The sequence below is a fragment of the Xenopus laevis genome, chromosome 6L (genome assembly GCF_017654675.1).
Source record: "Xenopus laevis strain J_2021 chromosome 6L, Xenopus_laevis_v10.1, whole genome shotgun sequence".
Classification (NCBI taxonomy): domain Eukaryota; kingdom Metazoa; phylum Chordata; class Amphibia; order Anura; family Pipidae; genus Xenopus; species Xenopus laevis.
Genome location: NC_054381.1, coordinates 12,651,412 through 12,673,229, shown reverse-complemented (window position 1 = coordinate 12,673,229; position 21,818 = coordinate 12,651,412). Strand labels below are relative to the sequence as shown.

At 40.4% G+C, this 21,818-nt stretch overlaps 1 protein-coding gene across 2 annotated transcripts in view; it reads left to right on the top strand.

The window, feature by feature from the left end:
- Positions 1 to 21,818, top strand: part of xylb.L (xylulokinase homolog (H. influenzae) L homeolog) — a 76,577-nt gene that overhangs the window by 28,240 nt on the left and 26,519 nt on the right. For both annotated transcript variants that reach the window (NM_001114828.1, XM_041565202.1), the window contains 1 exon segment: positions 225 to 321. In NM_001114828.1, the coding sequence (NP_001108300.2) occupies positions 225 to 321 (97 nt within the window).

Genomic DNA, 21,818 nt, shown 5'->3' with positions numbered 1-21,818 from the left:
CCTGGTGGACTGTCATTCTCTTCCTGTATCCTGTGTATTCAGAGAACTATAGTTCTTAGCAGGAGACCAGCACTTGTTACCAGTCTGTCTGTCCATGTGTACGCAGCTACTTATGGTAGTCATAGAAGAGCAGCTGCAGCTACTTACCTAGGATTTAGCATCTCACTGGAATACTTTTAATGTCTGAAGCAAAATGGAGTTAGAAATTGTATTTCTACTGTTAGTTTTCAGAATTCCCAAAGGATGTGGAGATCCGGGCATTGATCGAAGGGCAGTTTATGGCCAAGAGGATTCATGCTGAAAGGCTGGGGTATAAAATCAGTAAGTTTCTTGGAAATATCATCTGATGTAAAATTAGCATTTGGCTGAGAATTCTTACAGGAAATGTAAATTCACAAAACAAATGGATGTAAAATGGCTCAGAGTGCGCTACTGGGGATTTTTGCATTTAATATACATTTTTTATATATATAAGATATCAGCATTTTTAATACCAAAACAACAGCATCATCTGCTGTTTATTTTAGCCTACTGGAAAGTTAAGTTAGTGAAAAAAGGAAACTTTTGTTGATGTTCTGCTCAGGAAATGAAGTTTGTGAGCCGGGAATAGTCACTTGATGTTTCTCTGGTTATTTCTACAGGGCCGGGCCAAGCCGACAGGGCGCTATAGGCACCCTGCCCTCCCCCTTGTGCGCGCATGTGCCATAACCAGAGAAGGGAGGGAGGGGAGAGTAACGAAGGGGAAGGTGGGAGGGGAGAGTGATAGAGGGGAGGGAGGCAAGATCAGCAGGGGAGTGAACCACCTGGACTAGGGGTAGGCAGAAGACTTTCAAACAGGTAACTGCCCAGCGCCCCACATCTTTGTGCGCTAGGCAGGTGCCTCTTCTGCCTGCCCCTAGTCCTGGCCCTGCATTTCTCATCAGAAGACTTTCCTTTTCTGGCTAACTTAATTTTCTACCAACAGTTTTGACCGAAATGAACAGCAGGTGGCACTGTTACGACACATTCATTATATTAACAGTGGAAAAACGGATGATATCTTGAAAACTAGGGGGAAAAAAATCTAAATTGCAACAGTGCTCAGAAGCACTAAAGAAAGTTTTACATTCGTTTTACATTTCCTATAATCTGCACAAATTGAAATGACTGGTGGATACTGGATAATGTGTCTCACAAGCAGAGAGATCTTTGCTCGGGTTGATCAAACACGGGACTTCAATTGTGTTCTGGTCAGAAACATGATACAAGTATGGGACCTGTTATCCAGAATGCTTGGGACTTGGGGTTTTCCAGATAACATATCTTTCTGTAATTTGGATCTTTATACCTTAAGTCTACTAGAAAATCATGTAAATAAACCCAAAAGCTGGTTTTGCCTCCAATAAGGATTAATTATATCTTATATCCTAGTTTTGACTCTGAATTGCTGCATATTGGCTAACAAGTTTTTAAAGCTTTACTGTAGCAACCTGCCGGTGCCATTGGGTTTTGCAGTAGGTGCATCAGTCTGCTTTCCTTCAGTGCTAAAACTGTAAAGGGGTGGTTCACCTTTAAGTTAACTTTTAGTATGTTATAAAATGGCCAAATTCAAAGCAACTTTTCAACGGGTCTTCATAATTTATTTTCTAGTAGTTCTTTTTTTTAATTATTTCTCTACTGCTTCTGACTTTTTGCAGATGTCAACCTGGGGGTCACTGACCCCATCTAAAAACAAATGCTCTGTAAGGCTACACATTTATTGTTATTGCAACTGTTGATTGCTCATCTTTCTATTCAGATCCTATTCATATTCCAGTCCACTGCATGGTTGCTAGGGTAATTTGGACCATAGCAACCAGATGGCTGAAATTACAAACTGGAGAGCTGCTGAATAAAAAAGGAAACAACCCAAAAACCACAAATAATAAAAAATGAAAACCAATGGCAAATTGTCTCAGAATATCACTCTCTACAATCATACTAAAAGTTAATTCAAAGGCGAACAACCCCTTTATAGGAAAAGTAAAAAAATGACATTGTGTTATATGCGTTTAAATATTATTTACGGTTACCCCGCTATGATAAAATTGTGGGGTTGCTTCAGAAATGCTACTATAGTTGATATAAACAAGTTGCTGTTTAACCACGGGGGAGTTATTCTAACTGAAATGGACAAAAAGACACAGGGTCACACGACAGATAAGCTCCGTAGAATACAATGGGGTTAGTTCTTTCTCGGGGAGAGTAAAAGTTAACTCAAAGGTGAGCAACCCCTTTAATTGTATCTGTGCAGAGTATGCTTCCTACTATTTGTGCAGAGCCTTCATATATTCACCATAAAATAAAGCGATTCCCATAGGATTGTGAGTATATAAACGCGTATGTGAAGCCAATTCTATTGTCCGCTAATGTATGGAAGGGTCACAGTGATTCAGTGACAATAGAGGGCGCTAGACTACTAGTAATTGTACAACAGGTGCAGCAGGTACAGCGAATTCCTTTATTTCCAAATGTCACACAATCTTCCTCCAAATTCTTTCCTTGTCTCCTCATTTCACATTCCCTCTCTTTCCACTTGCCTTGTTCTCCTGTCTCGCTTCTACCGTCCAAATGATATTACTGGCGGCACATTGCAATGGCTGAAACGAGACAGGTCCCTTCTTATTTCTCTGCATTACTGGGAATAGACAGGTGAAGCCGCAGAACCAGACGTCTGCATGTTAATAAGGAGGCAGCTAATTGGCTGTACAAACATGCCTGCTTGGCTTCTCCCTTTCCTATAAAACATTTATTAAGGAAACGATAAGAGCGGAATGGGTCCTTGCAAACTATTCTGTGTTATGGGAGAATGCCATAGAATAAATGTTATTTATCCCTTTAAACCTTTTGTAGCAGTCACTAAAACATTTATTGAGTCATGTCATGTTCATTAATCCAGTGCTGCCATTTTCCATAGCTCTGTACATAAGAGAACATTACAGCTGACAAACTGATACAGTAGGTAATGAGGGCTCCGGACACAAAAGCTTACAGTCTAAGGGGTGTGCGTAAGTGGGCATCAAGGTATACGGTCATATGAATTTTGGGAACCCCTCTTAATTCTTTGGAGTTTTGTTTATCATTGGCTGAGCTTTCAAAGTGTTAATATATAATATATAACATGCCTTATGGAAACAGTAGGATTTCAGCAGTGACATCAAGTTTATTGGATTAACAGAAAATATACAATATGCATCATAACAAAATTAGACGGGTGCATAAATGTGGGCACCGCAACAGAGATATTACATCAATACTTAGTTGAGCTCCTTTTGCAAATGTAACAGCCTCTAGACGCCTCCTATAGCCTTTGATTAGTGTCTGGATTCTGAATGTGGGGATTTTTGACCATTCGTCCGTACAAAAATCTCTCCAGTTCAGTTAAATTTGATGGCTGCTGAGCATGGACAGTCTGCTCAAATCATCCCATAAATTCTCCATTATATTCAAGTCGGGCGACTGTGACGGCCATTCCAGAATATTGTACTTCTCCCTCTGCATAAATGTCTTTGTAGATTTCCAAGTGTGTTTAGGGTCATTGTCTTGTTGAAATATCCGACCCCTGCAGAGTAACTTCAACTTTGTGACTGATGCTTGAACTTTATCCTGAAGAATTTGTTGATATTGTGTTGAATTCATCCGACCCTGGACTTTAACAAGGGCCCCAGTAGTCCCTGAACTAGTCACACAGCCCCACAGCATGATGGAACCTCCACCAAATGTGACAGTAGGTAGCAGGTGTTTTTCTTGGAATGCGGTGTTCTTTTTCCGCGATCAAATCGATTTTTGTTATGTCCAAATAACTAAATTTTTGTCTCATTAGTCCAAAGCTCTTTGTTCCAAAATGCCTGTGTCTTGTCTAAATGAGCTTTTGGATACAACAAGCGACTGTTTGTGACGTGAGTGCAGAAAGGGCTTCTCTCTCATCCCCCTGCCATACACGTGTTCTTTGTGCAAATTGCTCTGAATTGTAGAACGATGTACAGATACACCATCTGCAGCAAGATGTTCTTGCAGGTATTTGGAGGTGATCTTTGGGTTGTCTATTACCAGTCTGTAACAATCCTCCTCATATGCCGCTCCTGTATTTTTCTTGGCCTGCCAGACCTGGGTTTTACAGCAACTGTGCCTGTGGCCTTCCATTTCCTGATTACATTCCTTACAGTTTAAACCTCATGAGATAGCTTTTTGTAGCCTTCCCCTAAACCATGATACTGAACAATCTTTGTTTTCAGTTCTTTTGAGAGTTGCTTTAAGGATCCCATGCTGTCACTCTTCAGAGGAGAGTCAAACAGAAGCAAAACTTGCAATTGGTCACCTTAAATACCTCTTCTCATGATTGGACACACCTGCCTATGAAGTCCAAGGCTTAACGAGCTAATCCAACCAATTTGGTGTTGCCAGTAATCAGTATTGAGCAGTTACATGCATTCAAATAAGCAAAATTACAAGGGTACCCACATTTTTGCACAGCCAGTTTTTTTACATTTGATTTAATCTCATACAACTGAATACTGCTTCACCAAAAATCTTTGTTCAGAAAACACCCCAGTACTCGGATGTTCCTGGGAAATGAAAGACATACCACTGTTATCTTTTTTGTTAAAAGTGGAGTAAATTATTATGCTGGCTGAGAGGGGTTCCCAAACTTTTTCATATGACTGCAAATGCATCACTGTTGAAGGGGGTTGTTCACCTTTGAGGTAACTTTTAGTTTGATGTAGAGAGTGATATTCTGAAATAATCTGCAATTGGATTTCATTTTATTGTTATGTGGTTTTTGAGTTATTTAGCTTTTTATTCAGCAGCTCTCCAGTTTGCAATTTCAGCCATCTGGTTGCTAGGGTACAGATTACTCTAGCAACCATGCATTGATTTGAATGTCTGCTTGGATGCCTTTATTGAGTTAGCCCCATTATATCAGCAGCACAGATTTTCTATGTGTTTATTCCCCTTTCTGTAAAGGAGTTCTTCCTAATAAGGTAGATAGACAAGAAGGCCTAGCAAGCAGTTAGAACCTCATTTAGGTCAACCAGGAAATCTACAAAATGAATATATTTATTAATTTAGCTCTTAATACTAAAACCATTCTCTGCATGGAAAGGGATATAAATAAGTGCTTTCATACCCCTCTAATTTTGGTTTTATCTTCCCCAGTGTCTGTACTCACACTAGGACTTTGCCAATGATTTAGTTGAATAGTTTAATATCTCCCCTTCCATCTTTCTGTCCATGGCACATAACGGGCCTTTTAAATGACAATATATAAAAACTTCCTCAGACTCTCTTCGCGAGATTGCTCCGGATGAAAAGCCCCTTTATCACTGAACAGTTTCAAAATGACACTTTCCGCTTTCCTTTCTTGACATGTTGATAAAGTGGCGTCGCTTCAAATTGCTTTCAGTGTTTAGTCAGCAGCCAATCAAATATTTTAACAGTGTTATCTAATTGAGCGACAAAGGCGGTCGGTTTTATTATTCGACAGCCACAGGGCTGGAGTTTGATTAGCGAGGCCCTCTGGAATAAAGATTGGTGTGGCCCCTGTCTTGACAAAAATGAGGTTTGTCCAACAGCATCTCCTCAACAGCCAGAGGATTCCTAATGGACAACCCTGGAGCAGACAGTATCTTCTGAAATTTTTATATACTTGATTGTTTGTTTTACCTGTGAATATTCTTATGCTTGGATACAGGTTGGTCTAGCCATGTGATCATCTTAATGCTCTAATTGGATACAGGTTGGTCTAGCCCTGTGATCATTCTAATGTTCTGATTGGATACAAGTTGGTCTAGCCATGTGATCATTCTAATGTTCTGGTTGGATAGAGAGAGGTTGGTCTAGCCCTGTGATCATTCTAATGCTCTAATTGGATACAGGTTGGTCTAGTCCTGTGATCATTCTAATGTTCTGATTGGATACAGGTTGGTCTAGCCATGTGATCATCTTAATGTTCTGATTGGATACAGGTTGATCTAGCCCTGTGATCATTCTAATGTTCTGATTGGATACAGGTTGGTCTAGCCATGTGATCATCTTAATGCTCTAATTGGATACAGGTTGGTCTAGCCCTGTGATCATTCTAATGTTCTGATTGGATACAGGTTGGTCTAGCCATGTGATCATTCTAATGTTCTGATTGGATACAGGTTGGTCTAGCCCTGTGATCATTCTAATGCTCTAATTGGATACAGGTTGCTCTAGTCCTGAGATCATTCTAATGTTCTGATTGGATACAGGTTGGTCTAGCCCTGTGATCATTCTAATGCTCTGATTGGATACAGGTTGGTTTAGCCCTGTGATCATTCTAATGTTCTGATTGGATACAGGTTGGTCTAGGCCTGTGATAATTCTAATGTTCTGATTTGATACAGGCTGGTTTAACCCTGTGATCATTCTAATGCTCTGATTGGATACAGGTTGGTCTAGCCATATGATCATTCTAATGCTCTGATTGGATACAGGTCGGTCAAGCCCTGTGACCATTCTCATGCTTTGATTGAATACAGGTCAGTCCAGTTCTGGGATCATTCCAAGGTGCTAAATCAAAACAAATTTGTACGAGCTCAGTATTCATAAACTTTGCTAACTCACAGACATACAAACACAAAAGAGATGTTTAATGTGTTGAAAGAAGAAAAATGGCCTCTTCTACACCCAATAATTCTCACCTGCATTACCTTTCAAGGGCAAATATGAGATATTTTCAACCTGTGGCCCCCTCCTCTGTCTGCACCACTGAACCAGTTACCCGCACCCAGTGTATAACGGAGGATTATGGGAGTTCAACAATATCCACCTGAAAATGCAACATGTGCTGGTGCAACCCATGGTCCTACATTTCTCTCTGAAGAGCAACTTGGTAACGGTGTCATTAAGTGAGATAATAATAATTGAGATCAAGTCTAATGAATTTAATAGTAGCTCAGATAATCTCTTTCATTATTTCCGAGGTATTTGCGTGACATTTAATTGTTGAGGTTAAATTAACCAGCTCCTAAATGAGATGCAAATGGTGTGGACTCCAAGCTCTCAAAGCCGTCTCTCTCTCTCCCTCCATTGATGTTGTCTAGTGAGGCAGAACCAATTCCAATAATGTCTCATCTGTTTTGATTCTTGACTTAACATGAAATCTAAAACATTCCATTAGATGTGTTTATGATCTCCAATGGCACTGACAAACACATGATCATGGCCTCTCCTTTCCTAATCACTTCTCCGTGAATAGCACTTGAACCGGCTCCGTCTCTCGATGACAAACCCTGATTAAAGTGATACACAAAGGACAACATGAAGGACACACACAAATTGGACAATATGCAATTTAAGAAGAGATGCAATGTTTTTTAACAAAATGGAATACCTAGTGAGAGGACAAAGCTGATGAATAATGTATGGATTCCAATGAATTCCAGGGGTGAAAACAATCTGGTTATTTCTGGCATTTGGTTGTTGGAGCACGGTACATGCGTGATCTGTCACAAAAGATATCTTCTTGACTTTTCACTTGAGTAGAGGAAAATATGTCCCTAGACGAATACAACTAGATTCTTTGGAGTTACAGAATGGGGCCTAATTATCAAATTCAGTTTGATTGATTCAATCCATGCTCTGTTAAAGGGGTGGTTTCAGTGATGTAACTAGATATAACTGGGCCCCACAGCAAATTATTTTTCAGGCCCCAATAAATTTATACCAAATCAATAAATGTACTAATATTTATTGAAATTGTATATGAATTAGGGCCTCATGGGGCCCCAATACTTCCTGGGGCCCCAATACCTCCTGGGCCTCCCTGCAGCTGCAGGGTCTGCTTCCTCTGTAGTTACTCCCCTGGATGGTTTACCTCTGAGTTTACTTTTAGTATCAAGTAGAGAGTGATATTTTAAGACAAATTTGCAAACGGTTTACTGTTTCAGCAATCTGGTTCTGGGTCCAAATTCCCCTAGCAACCATGCACTGATTTGAATAAGAGACTGGAATATGAATAGGAGAGGCCTGAATAGAAAGATGAGTAATAAAAAGTAGCAATAACAAAAGTATTTCTGAGCATTTGTTTGTAGGATGGGGTCAGTGGCTCCCATTTGAAGGATTTTAAGTTTCAGAAGAAGGCAAATAATAATAATTTTAAAAAACTGTAAAAAAAAAAGAAAAAAAGAAAAAAGAAATAATGACCAATTGAATAGTTGCTTAGAACTGGCCATTCTATAACATACTAAAAGCTAACTTAAAGGTGAACCATCCCCTTTAAAAAGTTATGAATGTGTTGAAAAAAAAAAAAATTGACTGGAATAAGAAAAGTTTCGAATTATGGACGGCGCAATTGGTTTTCATTTCTTTAGTATTTGTAGATTTTAAGTTATTTAGCTTTTTATAAAGCAGCTCTCCAGTTTGCAGTTTCAGCCATCTGGTTGCTAGGGTCCAAATTACCCTAGCAACCATGCATTGATATGAATAAGAGACAGAAATATGAATAGGAGAGGCCTGAATAGAGTAATGAAAAGTAGCAATAACAATAGCATTTGTTTTTTAGATGGGGGTCAGTGACTACCAGTTGAAAGCTGTAGAGTGTCTGAACAAACAGGGAAATCAATCAAAAACTATAAAAAAGAAAAGATTAAGGCCAATTGAAAAGTAGCCATTCTATAACATACTAGAAGTTAAGTTAAAGGTGAACCACCTTTTTAACATTATTCCCTGTGGCAAATTCAAAATAAAGGTAAAAATAATGTTTACAGGATGGCATGGATGAATTGCACCTTGGAGTATATTAGAGAAGCCACACAATGCTAGTGAAATGGACTGAAAATCATCTACACCAGAAAATCATCTATTGCCAAAACTGTCAAATCCTGGCAGTTTCCCAAGAAAACTAGAGCATTTTTTGAAAAAAACAACACAAGGAGCATTGCCCTTATAGGATCAGCCTCAGTTGTAGCCGTGGCTTTTGGAGACCACAATAGGGTTCCATGTATAGATATTTTGAATTTGGAAAGGATAACAAAGATCTCTAAGCCAAGCTGTGGTGGCTTCAGAATAAAGCTACATAAATGCGGCGACACCATATAGCTCAAGCAAATGACCTGTGGAATTTAAATAAGATATTGACCCTTGTGCACAATTAAAAGGAAATATACGAGTTCTCCAAAGATCACGCTTAACCCATTGTCTATAACTGTCGGCCTGTTGGAGAAATAACCGGCAGTATAAGTAAAGGCAGTTGTCAGGCTGACATTTCAGCATATAACGCTATCGACAAGACTCTCTAATTTAGTGTCATTTTGCTGTATGTTTCGCTCAGACTTTCAAATTGTCATTGGAAAGGGAAGGGAAGGCATGAAAGTACATTAGTCAATAAAAATGTTCCACTGCTGATGCACGGTGTCAGTTAAAGGAGATCGGGAGAAATTCATCATCTCTGATTAGTCCTTACGTGCGTAAACTTTATTTCCAGTTACTTCGGCTTCTAATTATTTTGTGAAAGTGATTCTCCATGTAGAGAACATTGCCTTAGCCATGTTCCCAGAGGTAAATATACGGCAGGGCAGAGAGGGAATTTTTGACTTGTGGCTCCCATAATAAAAAAGATACATATCACAGTGGTGTAGGGCAACGGACTGTATATGGTGATTGCTTTCAAGCAGCAGCTCATAGAAGACAGAGACCTGGGCTTCCTTGTTAGAACATTTTATTTTTAGCACCCTGACTTTAGTTTCTTCCTTAACTTGCCTTAGTTTCAAGAAAACAAAGACCATTTATATAGCTGAAACCCTCGTCATTGGTTACCCTTCCACTCCCTTATGTTGGGAGAAGGACATCAAGTGGCGAGAGATGGTGGCTGTCAACCCCACTGCTCTACTCTGCATTTTACAAAGGTACAGCCAAACTGGGCCCTATTGGGGATAGGACATTATACCCATAGAGACATAGGTGAATGATGAAATCAGTTTCAGGTACTAGAGCTGCCGGAGAGGGGATGATTGCTGTACTATAGACAGGCCCAGATTTGTGGCAAAGCCACATAGGCCCGGGCCTAGAGCGGCAAAATTTTTGGGGCTGCCTGCCGCCCAGCTGCATCTTTGAAGCGCTGGGGACTTAACGCTCCCCAGCGCTTCTGCCTCAGCGAGCGCCACAGCCGGCGCTAGGATCCTGCGGACACAGGGCGGCGCGACCGGAAGCAGCAAGGGTATGGATTGTGCGGCCTTGGGGCGCCGTTTCGTTAAATCCGGCCCTGACTATAGAGCAGTGATCCCCTGAGCAACATGTTGCTCACTAACCCCTTGGATGTTGTTACCAGTGGCCTCAAAGCGGATGCTTAATTTTGAATTCCTAGTTGGAGGCAAGTTTTTTTGGGTGCATAAAAACAAGTGTACTGCCAAACAGAGGCAGAGTAGGCTGCCAGTCCACATAGGGACTAGCAAATAACCAATTGCAGCCCTTATTTTGCACCACCCAGGAACAGTGTTCATGCTCGTGTTGTTCCCCAACTCTTTTTACATTTGAATGTGGCTCATGGGTAAAAAAAGAGGTTGGGGACCCTGCTATAGATAAAGCAGACCTTCTGGGCTGGGCCACCTTTTCCCCCTGTGACCACGGGGTCTGCTTCCTCTATTGTTACTCCAATGCTAACAAAACACACGGCATCCCCTTGAATAAGGCTAATTGATAAATCACATTACATTGCATTTTTACATCAAATACACAAATAAAATATTCTTTTCTTCCCCTTTAGACACCCTAGTCTTTTCAAACATGCTGCGCCAATGGGGTTTCAGAGTAACCAGAATCCCACATGCAGTAGGTTATGATATCTGCTGAGAACATAAAAAATACTTTCTACAAAGTGCCAACATTGGAGGAAGGAGCAATACATGAGCTGCATGTAGTAGGCCAAAAATAGGTAGCAATATCTTTAATGGGGCAGCACAGAGAGCACTTTGCAACTGAACAAGATATGCTTGGTTGGCACCTGACCTATTGTAAAAACACAAGATCCTGTCTCTCCCCAAATAAGCAGATCTAGGAAGGTGCTGGATGATGTTATTTATTTGCTTCAGCCAGTCCAAATCTTTTTCTTTTCGAGAATTTTAGTGGGAGTGTCTACAATGTCTCCATACCTGCTTAGCCAGGCTATTAAATTATTCACTGGAAGGGATTCATTATGTACCAATATGGTTACTGTGCACACCTGGGATCTAGAAATGGGTTTTGCTGAGAAACCCAACCACATTGCTTTGGATTTGTGCTGCTCAAAATTTTTCAGAAATGTATTGAGATCTTGAGGCTTCACAAAACTGATATTGTCCTCTAGGGAGGTCAATGACTACATGCAAGTCTGAGGGCACAAAACCCATGGCCAGAACTTTACCAGAACGTTATCAATGACAGAGCTTGGCTCTGGGGGGTTACACTCCACAACCCACCTAATGTGAAACATGTTGTCCCTTTTCACCGTAGCAGAAGAACCTTGTGTAGCATTAGCTCCATCCCTACTAAGAGTCTATTGTACCCCAAACTCCAAGGTCTTCTTGGAACTCTGGGAATCTAATACTGGAGCAGCAAAGTCAAGTCCAGGCCGATCATTAATTTCTAGTGAATGATCAGGAGGCCTGATGTCTTTACTGAAGCCTTGGTTAATGTCAGATGGCTCTCTAGTTGGGTAGATGTCTCTACACCTTGCTGCACCAGGATCTGTAGGTGTCATAGTCACACTCTTTATTATGGGATTATCCAATTCTTGCATCACTGTTGATTCTGGATTTGAAGTAAACGGGCACTTGCCTTCAGAGCTGATGTTCTGATCAGGAGGTGACCTGTTGCAGTTGTTATGGCAAGATCCGATCTTTCATACTGCACTCCATTCGCTTGATCTGTCAGCGTTTATGGGGGTCATTGACCCCATCTAAAAAAGGAATACTCTGAAAGGCTACAAATGTGTTATCACTAGTTATTATTACTCATTTTTCTATTCAGGCATCTCCTATTCATATTCCAGTCTCTTATTCAAATCTATGCATGTTTGCTAGGGTAATTTGGACCCTAGCAACCATATTGCTGAACTTGCAAGCTGCTGAATAAAAAGCCAAATAACTCAAAAACAACAAATAATAAAAAATTAAAGCCCAAATGCAAATTGTCTCAGAATATCACTCTCTACATCATTCGAAAAGTTAATTTAAAAATGAACAACTGCTTTAACGGGAAAGTAACAACAAATATGTGTTCTATAATGTACTGTTAACCTGTCATGATAAAATAGTGTGTTTGCTGCAGAAATGCTACTATAGCTGATATAAAGAAGCTGCTGTGTAACCATGGGGGAGTTATTGTAGCTGAATAGGACAAAAAAACCCACAGGGTCACATGGCAGATAACAGATAAGCCCTGCAGAATACAATGGATTTAGTTCTTACTCCGGAAGACAAATAGGAATCAAGTGCCATTGATGGCTCTCTATAGAACTATAGAGTGAAAACATATCTTGTATATAATAGGACATTTTTTTTCCCTAGGAGTTGTTTGTTTGTAAGTGGGCGATGAATAGATAGAAACAGATAGAAACATTACAAGAAATATTTTCACTTTTTGACATGACTTGCCCTTTAAACGCACGCCCTGCACAGCTGTTATTGTAGACGCATGCCACCGGCTATTCTGGTTGGCGTCAAGCCTTGCACAATGCATCTAAATGTATAATGCGTCTGTTTTCAAAGCGTAGGTGTGTGATACTGCAACAAAGCAGAACTTTGCAAAAAGCATTTTTAAAGTGGACGTAACCATTGTTTCTTTAGCTGCATGTGACCTTTCCAGCCAGACTGCAGCTAAAACAGATTTGTGGTGCTCTCTGCAAATTTCTGCTGCCTGTAAATTTGATGCATGGGCATAAAAACAAATCATCTATTTTCCTGGTGTATGAAAAGTAGCCGGCAGATTTACGATTGGGCATATTAAGACAGGATAATTCCATTCACACAGGGAGGAGGGCAGCTTCTTTATTAGAGGGACCTACAAACACAGAGTTTTTAGTTATTTCATGTGTTTGATTTTTTCCTAATATTGCAGAATCTGCAGTTGAGCCAGGCCCTGTATGGTGATGAAACTATGGCCTCCATAGATCTGCTCCTTGGGAATAATGGGTCAGAGATCTACTCCTTTGCAATAAAGGGTCATATATATTCTTTGGGTATAAAAAGTCAGCGATCTACTCCTTGAGTATAATGGGTCAGAGATCTACTCTTGGTATAATGGGTCAGAGATTTACTTCTTGGGTATAATGGGTCAGAGATCTACTCCTTTGAAATAAAGGGTCAGATATATTCCTTGGGTGTAAAAAGTCAGCGATCTACTCCTTGAGTATAATGGGTCAGAGATCTACTCTTGGTATAATGGGTCAGAGATTTACTTCTTGGGTATAATGGGTCAGAGATCTACTCCTTTGAAATAAAGGGTCAGATATATTCCTTGGGTGTAAAAAGTCAGCGATCTACTCCTTGAGTATAATGGGTCTGAGATCTACTCTTGGTATAATGGGTCATATATTTACTTCTTGGGTATAATAGGTCAGAGATCTAATCCTTGGGTATAATGGGTCAAAGATTAACTTCTTGGGTATAATGGGTCAGAGATCTACTTCTTGGGTATAATGGGTCAAAGATTTACTTCTTGGGTATAATGGGTCAGAGATCTACTCCTTGGGTAAAATGGGTCAGAGATCTACTGCTTGGGTATAATGGGTCAGAGATCTATTCCTTGGAAATAAAGGGTCCGAGATCTATTCCTTGGGTATAATAAGTCAGCGATCTACTCCTTGAGTATAATGGGTCAGAGATCTACTCTTGGTATAATGGGTCAGAGATTTACTTCTTGGGTATAATGGGTCAGAGATCTACTCCTTGGGTATAATGGGTCAAAGAATTACTTTTTTGGGTATAATGGGTCAGAGATCTACTCCTTGGGTATAATGGGTCAGAGATCTACTCCTTGTGTATAATAGGTCAGATATCTACTCCTTGAATATAATGGGTCAGAGACCTACTCTTGGTATAATGGGTCAGAGATTTACTTCTTGGGTATAATGGGTCAGAGATCTATTCCTTGGAAATAAAGGGTCCGAGATCTATTCCTTGGGTATAATACGTCAGCGATCTACTCCTTGAGTATAATGGGTCAGAGATCTACTCTTGGTATAATGGGTCAGAGATTTACTTCTTGGGTATAATGGGTCAGAGATCTACTCCTTGGGTATAATGGGTCAAAGAATTACTTCTTGGGTATAATGGGTCAGAGATCTACTCCTTGGGTATAATGGGTCAGAGATCTACTCCTTGGGTATAATGGGTCAGAGATCTACTCTTTGTGTATAATAGGTCAGATATCTACTCCTTGAATATAATGGGCCAGAGATCTACTCCTTGAGTGTACTGGGTCAGTGTACTGGCACTTCCCCAGTGGAGTATCTAGTTCTCATAGGAACTAGCGATCCTTTTCCTTTATTAGTCTTACTGTACTTGATAGTGCAGAGTTACACCAGTTTTGGGACCCCCCTCCATTCCCAAGGGGTACAGGTAGTTCATTAATCTCAAAGATTTCAGCATTGACCTTCAATAAGGTGTTTCAGGTCTAGTAACCCATAGCAACCAATCAAATATTTGCTTCCAGACAGCAGACCAGTAAATACTGCCTACTCACTGGCCACTATGGGTAATTAGACTCGGAGCAAACTCCTGGAGCACCATGACTCCCCCCTCCAAATCGAACATATGAGCCAAAACTTTAAAACCCTACTGAAAATTAGATTTTCTTTTTCCTACTGCTCTTCTAACTACCAAAGCTCTTCTAACGGTCGCCAATTAGTCCGCCAGCGCTCCGGGGTGTTATTTCGACTTGCTTTGACAGTCTGCGCTAATCACGTTAGATGCCTTGTCTCCATTTTTTTTTTTTTACAAATTAATTTACAGCACCTTGAGCGTTTAGCAGTGGAAATGCAGAGGAAGGAAAAAAGGGAGAGCGGTGACCTTGTCATTCAAAGCAACATGTCGCCGCGCTGCTCCTCTCCCTGCTGAATTGCAACTGCGGCTCCGTGTAGCTGACATGTTTCATTACATTTGACAAATGGAGGATGCTTTTATCTGCAGATTTAACTGTATTGTGATTAGACAGTGTGGAAATGTTGTATTACTGCGTTACTGTATTATCTTTAATTACATTCTAATAGAAATACTTTTTTTAGTTTATCCCATTTGTGCATTTATTTCATGCACATTTATTACATAGGGGGCCTGGTATTTACATAGTCCCAACGCCGGGCAGTGGGCGCGAATCAGCGGATCGGATAGCGATCTTCTCCCGTGGGTATAGAACCTCCAAAAAGGAAGGAATTAACACCTGCATTGCCGTGCAAAAAAAGTGTACAGATTCTAAAGCCAACAGAACAATGTTTTTTTGTTAGGGATGCACCGAATCCACTATTTTGGATTCGGCCGAACCCACGAATCTTTCGCGAAAGATTCGGCCAAATACCGAACCGAATCCAAATCCTAATTTGCATATGCAAATTAGGGGTTGGAATGGGAAAAAAAAATACTTCCTTGTTTTGTGACAAAAAGTCACATGATTTCCCCCCAACCCTAATTTGCATATGCAAATTAGGATTCGGATTCGGTTCGGCCGGGCAGAAGGATTTGGCCGAATCCGAATCCTGCTGAAAACAGCCGGATCCCGAACCGAATCCTTTTTGTTTGCTATGCCCAAACATATGTTTTCCATGCTCAGAATGCAGCATCAAAACCAGAGCTGACATCCATGGCAGTTGGGTAGCTTTCTGTCACTGGGCCCTACAGTGCAGTTTAAGTCCCCCAATATGGTAGGCAAACATACCAGGTATGGGACCTGGGGTTTTCTGGTTAATGGATCTTTCCGTAATTTAGATCTTCATACCTTAAAGGGGTTGTTCACATACGAGTCAACTTTTAGTATGATGTATAGATTGATATTCTGAGACAATTTGCAATTGGTTTTCATTTTTTGTTATTTGTGGTTTTTGAATTATTTAGCTTTTTATTCAGCAGCATCTGGTTGCAAGGGTCCAAATTCCCCTAGCAACCATGCATTGGTTGGAATAAGAGACTGGAATATGAAGAGGGGATGGTCTGAATAGAAAGTAAAAAGTAGCAATAGCAAGCATTTGTTTTAGATGGGATCAGCATACCTCCCATTTGCCCAGTTTCACGTAAACATTAAATAAACCCAATAGACTGGTTTTGTTTCCAATACGGATTAATTATATCTTAGTTGGGATCAAGTATATGCTACTGTTTTATTATTATTGAGATAAAGAAAAGAATTTTTAAAAATTTGGATTATTTGGATAAAATGGAGTCTATGGGAGACGAATACCTATATATATATCTATATATATCTAAACATCCACAAACCAGTGCACTCTTAACCCAATAGCCAACCGCCTGGGTGCCGGTCAAAGAAAGATAGTATCCATACAAAAAAGCCGCACTCCTAGGTCAGGAAGACGGCACACGTGTGGTTGCTGAAACGTTGAATTAATAAAATTTTTCCTTTTTTCTATATATATCTATATATATATATATGTGTATATATGTGTATATATGTGTATATATATATATATATATATATATATATATATATATATATATATATATATATATAAAATAATGTCTGTCTCCCTTAGAGAGAGAGAGAGAGAGAGATATATATATATATATATATATATATATATATATATATATATATATATATATATATATATATATATATATATGTATGTATGGGACCTATTATCCAGAATGCTGGGGACCTGGAGTTCTCCGGATACTGGATTTTTCCATAATTTGGATCTTTATATCTTGTCTGTTAAAAAAAAATCACGTAGACATTAAAAAAACCCAGTAAGCTGGTTTTGCTTCTAATAAGGATTCATTGGGGGTCATTTATCAACACCGGGCAAATTTGCCGATGGGCAATAACCCATGGTAACCAATCACATTGCTGCTTTCACTGTTCTTCTTGCAGCTGGCTTTAAAAAGCTAATCACTGATTGGTAGCTATAGGTAACTGCCGGTGGGCAATTTTGCGCAGTGTTGATAAATGAGTCCCAATAATATCTTAGTTGGGATCAAGTACAAGGTATTGTTTTATTATAACAGACAGCCTTCCTGTAATTCGGAGCTTTCTGGATAATGGGTTTCCGTATTACGGATCCCACACCTGTACTCAAAATAATGCCTTGCACTCTACACTCGCATTTATAAATAAGTCTCCATGAAGGCAAATATGGCCACAAAATGCCCGGAATGTCTCCATCTGTGCCTTACATGGAGCATTTTCCTGCATGATCGGTGCCCGTATAGCGCAGCAAACACAGAGCATTGGCCTAACTGTCTGCGATCACCATCGTTGTGACTGATTTACCCCTCTCACCTTTTATTATAGTGTTTAGAGAAAGGGCTGATGGATACGTAGAACACGTTCACTGAACTGCAGATTAACCTTAAAGCTATTCCCAACACTTACTCATATAAAGCTGCTATTTATAGTCGCGTGGAGCTCGGTGCCACTCGTAAATTAACCGCACTATTTATGATATTGTCTAAAGACTAACAATCCTGGTGGCATTTTAAAGAGAGGATAACATGCTTTAAGAGCCACTGCCGTCAGTTTTATTGCATGCGAAGTGACGATTTATTATTCAGCAACGCCAGTAAGCATCCAGTATTTGTCAGGATAAGTTGCCCTTTATGAGTATCTGTGTTTTACAAGCTTCTACTTATTTCCCGTCTGGATTTCTTCAAACATTTTCCCAGTGGGCTCATGTAACTAGAGGTTTTAATTTTGCAAGAAATAGCCCCTTTGGGCATTGTATTCAACTACACATGCCTAACTGTATAAAAAAAGAAGGTATTAATTTTCACTCCAGTTATACTGATAGCAGAGAGGTACAACCCTCACCCCAGAACTCTTGTTACAAATTGTGTCTTTATATGGTCACAGAACAACCCCTCAGTGACTTCTAATATCCTTATCATTTACAGTAGGGGATACATTATCCCTTATAATACATGAGTGATACTCCGAGTTCCCTGTATAACTCAGCCTGCAGCCTTGTGCCTTTATATGGTCACAGAACAACCCCTCAGTGACTTCTAATATCCTTATCATTTACAGTAGGGGGTACATTGTCCCTTATAATACATGAGTGATACTCATGTATCCCTGTATATTTCAGTCTGCAGCCTTGTGCCTTTATATGGTCACAGAACAACCCCTCAGTGACTTCTAATATCCTTATCATTTACAGTAGGGGGTACATTATCCCTTATAATACGAGTGATACTCAGAGTTCCCTGTATAACTCAGCCTGCAGTCTTGTACCTTTATATGGTCACAGAACCCCTCATTGACTTCTAATATCCTTATCATTTACAGTAGGGGGTACATTATCCCTTAGAATACATGAGTGATACTCAGAGTTCCCTGTATAACTCAGCCTGCAGCCTTGTGCCTTTATATTGTCACAGAACTCCTCAGTGACTTCTAATATCCTTATCATTTACAGTAGGGGGTACATTATCCCTTATAATACATGAGTGATATTCAGAGTTCCCTGTATAACTCAGCTTGCAGCCTTGTGTCTTTGCATGGTCGCAGAACCCCTCAGTGACTTCTAATATCCTTATCATTTACAGTAGGGGGTACATTATCCCTTATAATACATGAGTGATATTCAGAGTTCCCTGTATAACTCAGCCTGCAGCTTTGTGTCTTTATATGGTCACAGAACAACCCCTCAGTGACTTCTTATATCCTTATCATTTACAGTAGGGGGTACATTATCCCTTATAATACATGAGTGATACTCAGAGTTCCCTGTATAACTCAGCCTGCAGCCTTGTGCCTTTATATGGTCACAGAACAACCCCTCAGTGACTTCTAATATCCTTATCATTTACAGTAGGGGTACATTATCCCTTATAATACATGAGTGATACTCAGAGTTCCCTGTATAACTCAGCCTGCAGCCTTGTGCCTTTATATGGTCACAGAACCCCTCAGTGACTTCTAATATCCTTATCATTTACAGTAGGGGGTACATTATCCCTTATAATACATGAGTGATACTCAGAGTTCCCTGTATAACTCAGCCTGCAGCCTTGTGCCTTTATATGGTCATAGAACCCCTCAACGGCTCATATGTGCACATGCCTAATTGCAATCAGTAATGATTTATACCCAACATCAGCTCATGTGTCCAGCGTTATTGTGCCCATGTTAGAGTAATGGGTGTAAATTCCCTGACATATTTGCCATAGAATGCCATTGTTGTGTGTTTGATATATAAATGAAAGTGATTGTGTTTGTTAAATGGAACGAGTTGTTGAACTCATCCCGCTGCGTGTATATGAGAGAGAGAGGCTCTTGCTTATCCGTTATACCTACGGTATATGTGTTTCTCATTTCTACATTCAGCTTAAAAGAACATTGGGTTATTAAGTGAGCTGCTTGGAATAAATTGTAAAGGTTAGCGCAGCATTAGAAGGGAGGGTGCAGTTGATAATCCCAGAACTACTGAATCTGATTAATAAATAATGCACTGGGGAAAGGAGTTTATATTCCGTGTATAATTAAATAAAAATCCTTAAAATTGAAACCCACATAATGTATGTTTAAACAGCCCCTGTGTGAATATACAGTATATATATATTATAGACAACGTCTGTAGACTTAATCAATGGCTGGATGATAGGATTATGGGCAGTGCTGTATTGTCATATGATGTTAAAGCATAATAAATAAATACATAAAAAAAAATTTCCCAGTTATTACAGTTTTGCTAATGAAGGTGAATTGCCCTTTAAGCTGTAACTTTTCCCAAGGGACCTGTTATCTCATATTGTTACAATTACTTATTTGCTTATCTCGAAATTGTTACAAAAATATCTTATCTGCTGCTCTGGCTGTTCTGGGCTCTCTGCCAAAAGCCAATTAAGTTAGAAACTTTTTCTTTTTCTGGCTGTTCCTTGCAGAGAAAAATGGGACTTTCCTGTACAAACTAGGGACTGTGGGTTGAGCTGTCAAAAGAGGGACTGTCCCTCTAAACACGGGACAGTTGGGAGATATGCTTTTTACTGCCTTCATAAATGAGACCTACAGTCTGTAAGATGTGAGTGGGAACTTTAAGGTCATTTGTGGTTCGGGGTGCCACCTTTTTTAGAAAAAATGTAAAAGATCTTGGAAGATCTTGAAGTGGAACATCTATGACATAACGGGATTATTGTGGGGCGGATTTTGGTCGCATTGGGCTGGAGAGGAGGTGCTTTGCTTTCAATGAGATCTAATTTGGGGCAGATTGGGACACACTGAGAGTGATGTCACGCCTAGTCCACGGTAATGGCACTTCCAGTTTCTTGTGTCCTGGGTCAAAAGGTAAATTGCCCTATTGCATGCTGGGTCGGGTAGTGGATCAGTGGGGGCAAATTGTGAATTGTAGGTCCAGGTTGCGGTAATGGGTTGAAGAAAATTAACTCGTGCAGGACCAATAGCGATCGTAGAGGGGGGCGGGCCCTGGTGCGTGACGCTCAGCCGGGCCCCGCCCCCTCCGAACGACCGCATTTGGCCGCATTTTCAGCGGCGAACGCACTGCCGGGGGGCCCTGAGGGGGTGCGGGCCCTGGCCCGCTCGCACCCCCTGCTCCCCCGGTAGTTCCGCCACTGTGCAGGACTCTACCTCAGGGGGCTGGTACGGTGGTGGGGGGGGGACACGGCCTACATGTAAGTTTAGAGGAAATTTAAAGGAGAATGCTTGCTCTCCTATATACACCCCAAAAGTCAGCTTAAAGGAGCAGTTCAGTGTAAAAATAAAAACTCGGTAAATAGTCTGTGCAAAATAAAAAATGTTTCTAATATAGTTAGTTAGGCAAAAATGTAATGTATAAAGGCTGGAGTGACTGGATGTGTAACATAATAGCCAGAACACTACTTCTTGCTTTTCAGCTCTCTAACTCTGAGTTAGTCAGTGACTATAAGGGGGGCCACATGGGACATAACTGTTCAGTGAGTTTGTAATTGATCCTCAGCATTCAGCTCAGAGTCAAAAGCAACAGTTATGACCCATGTGCCCCCCCCTCAAGTCACTGGAGCTCATTTATCAACACTGGGCAAATTTGCCCATGGGCAGTTTCCCATAGCACTAGAACAAAAGAACACACCGGCACACGAGACTTGTATCTGCAGGGCGAGCCCTTGCAAAAGTTTTTACTGCGGTGGTGCAGTAAAAACTTTTGCAAGGGCTCGCCCTGCAGATACAAGTCTCGTGTGCCGGTGTGTTCTTTTGTTCTAGTTACTGGGAGGTCACCGTACCCTCCATTCATCGAGCACCGAGCTAATCTACACATCTACATAACGGGTGTGCGAGGGTCTACTCCAATCGCAGTTTCCCATAGCAACCAATCAGTGATTCGCTTTTTAAAGCCAGCTGCAAGTAGAACAATGAATGCAGCAATTTGATTGGTTGCCATGGGTTACTACCCATGGGCAAATTTGCCCAATGTTGATAAATGACTCCAACTGATTGGTTACTGCTTGTAACCAATCAGTGGAAAGCAAGAGAGCTGAAAAGCAGGAAGTAGTGTTCTGGCTATTATGTTACACATCCAGTCACTCCAGCCTTTATACATTACATTTTTGGCTAACTAACTATATTAGACACATTTTTTATTTTGCACAGCCTATCTATTTACCCAGTTTTTATTTTTACACTGAACAATTCCTTTA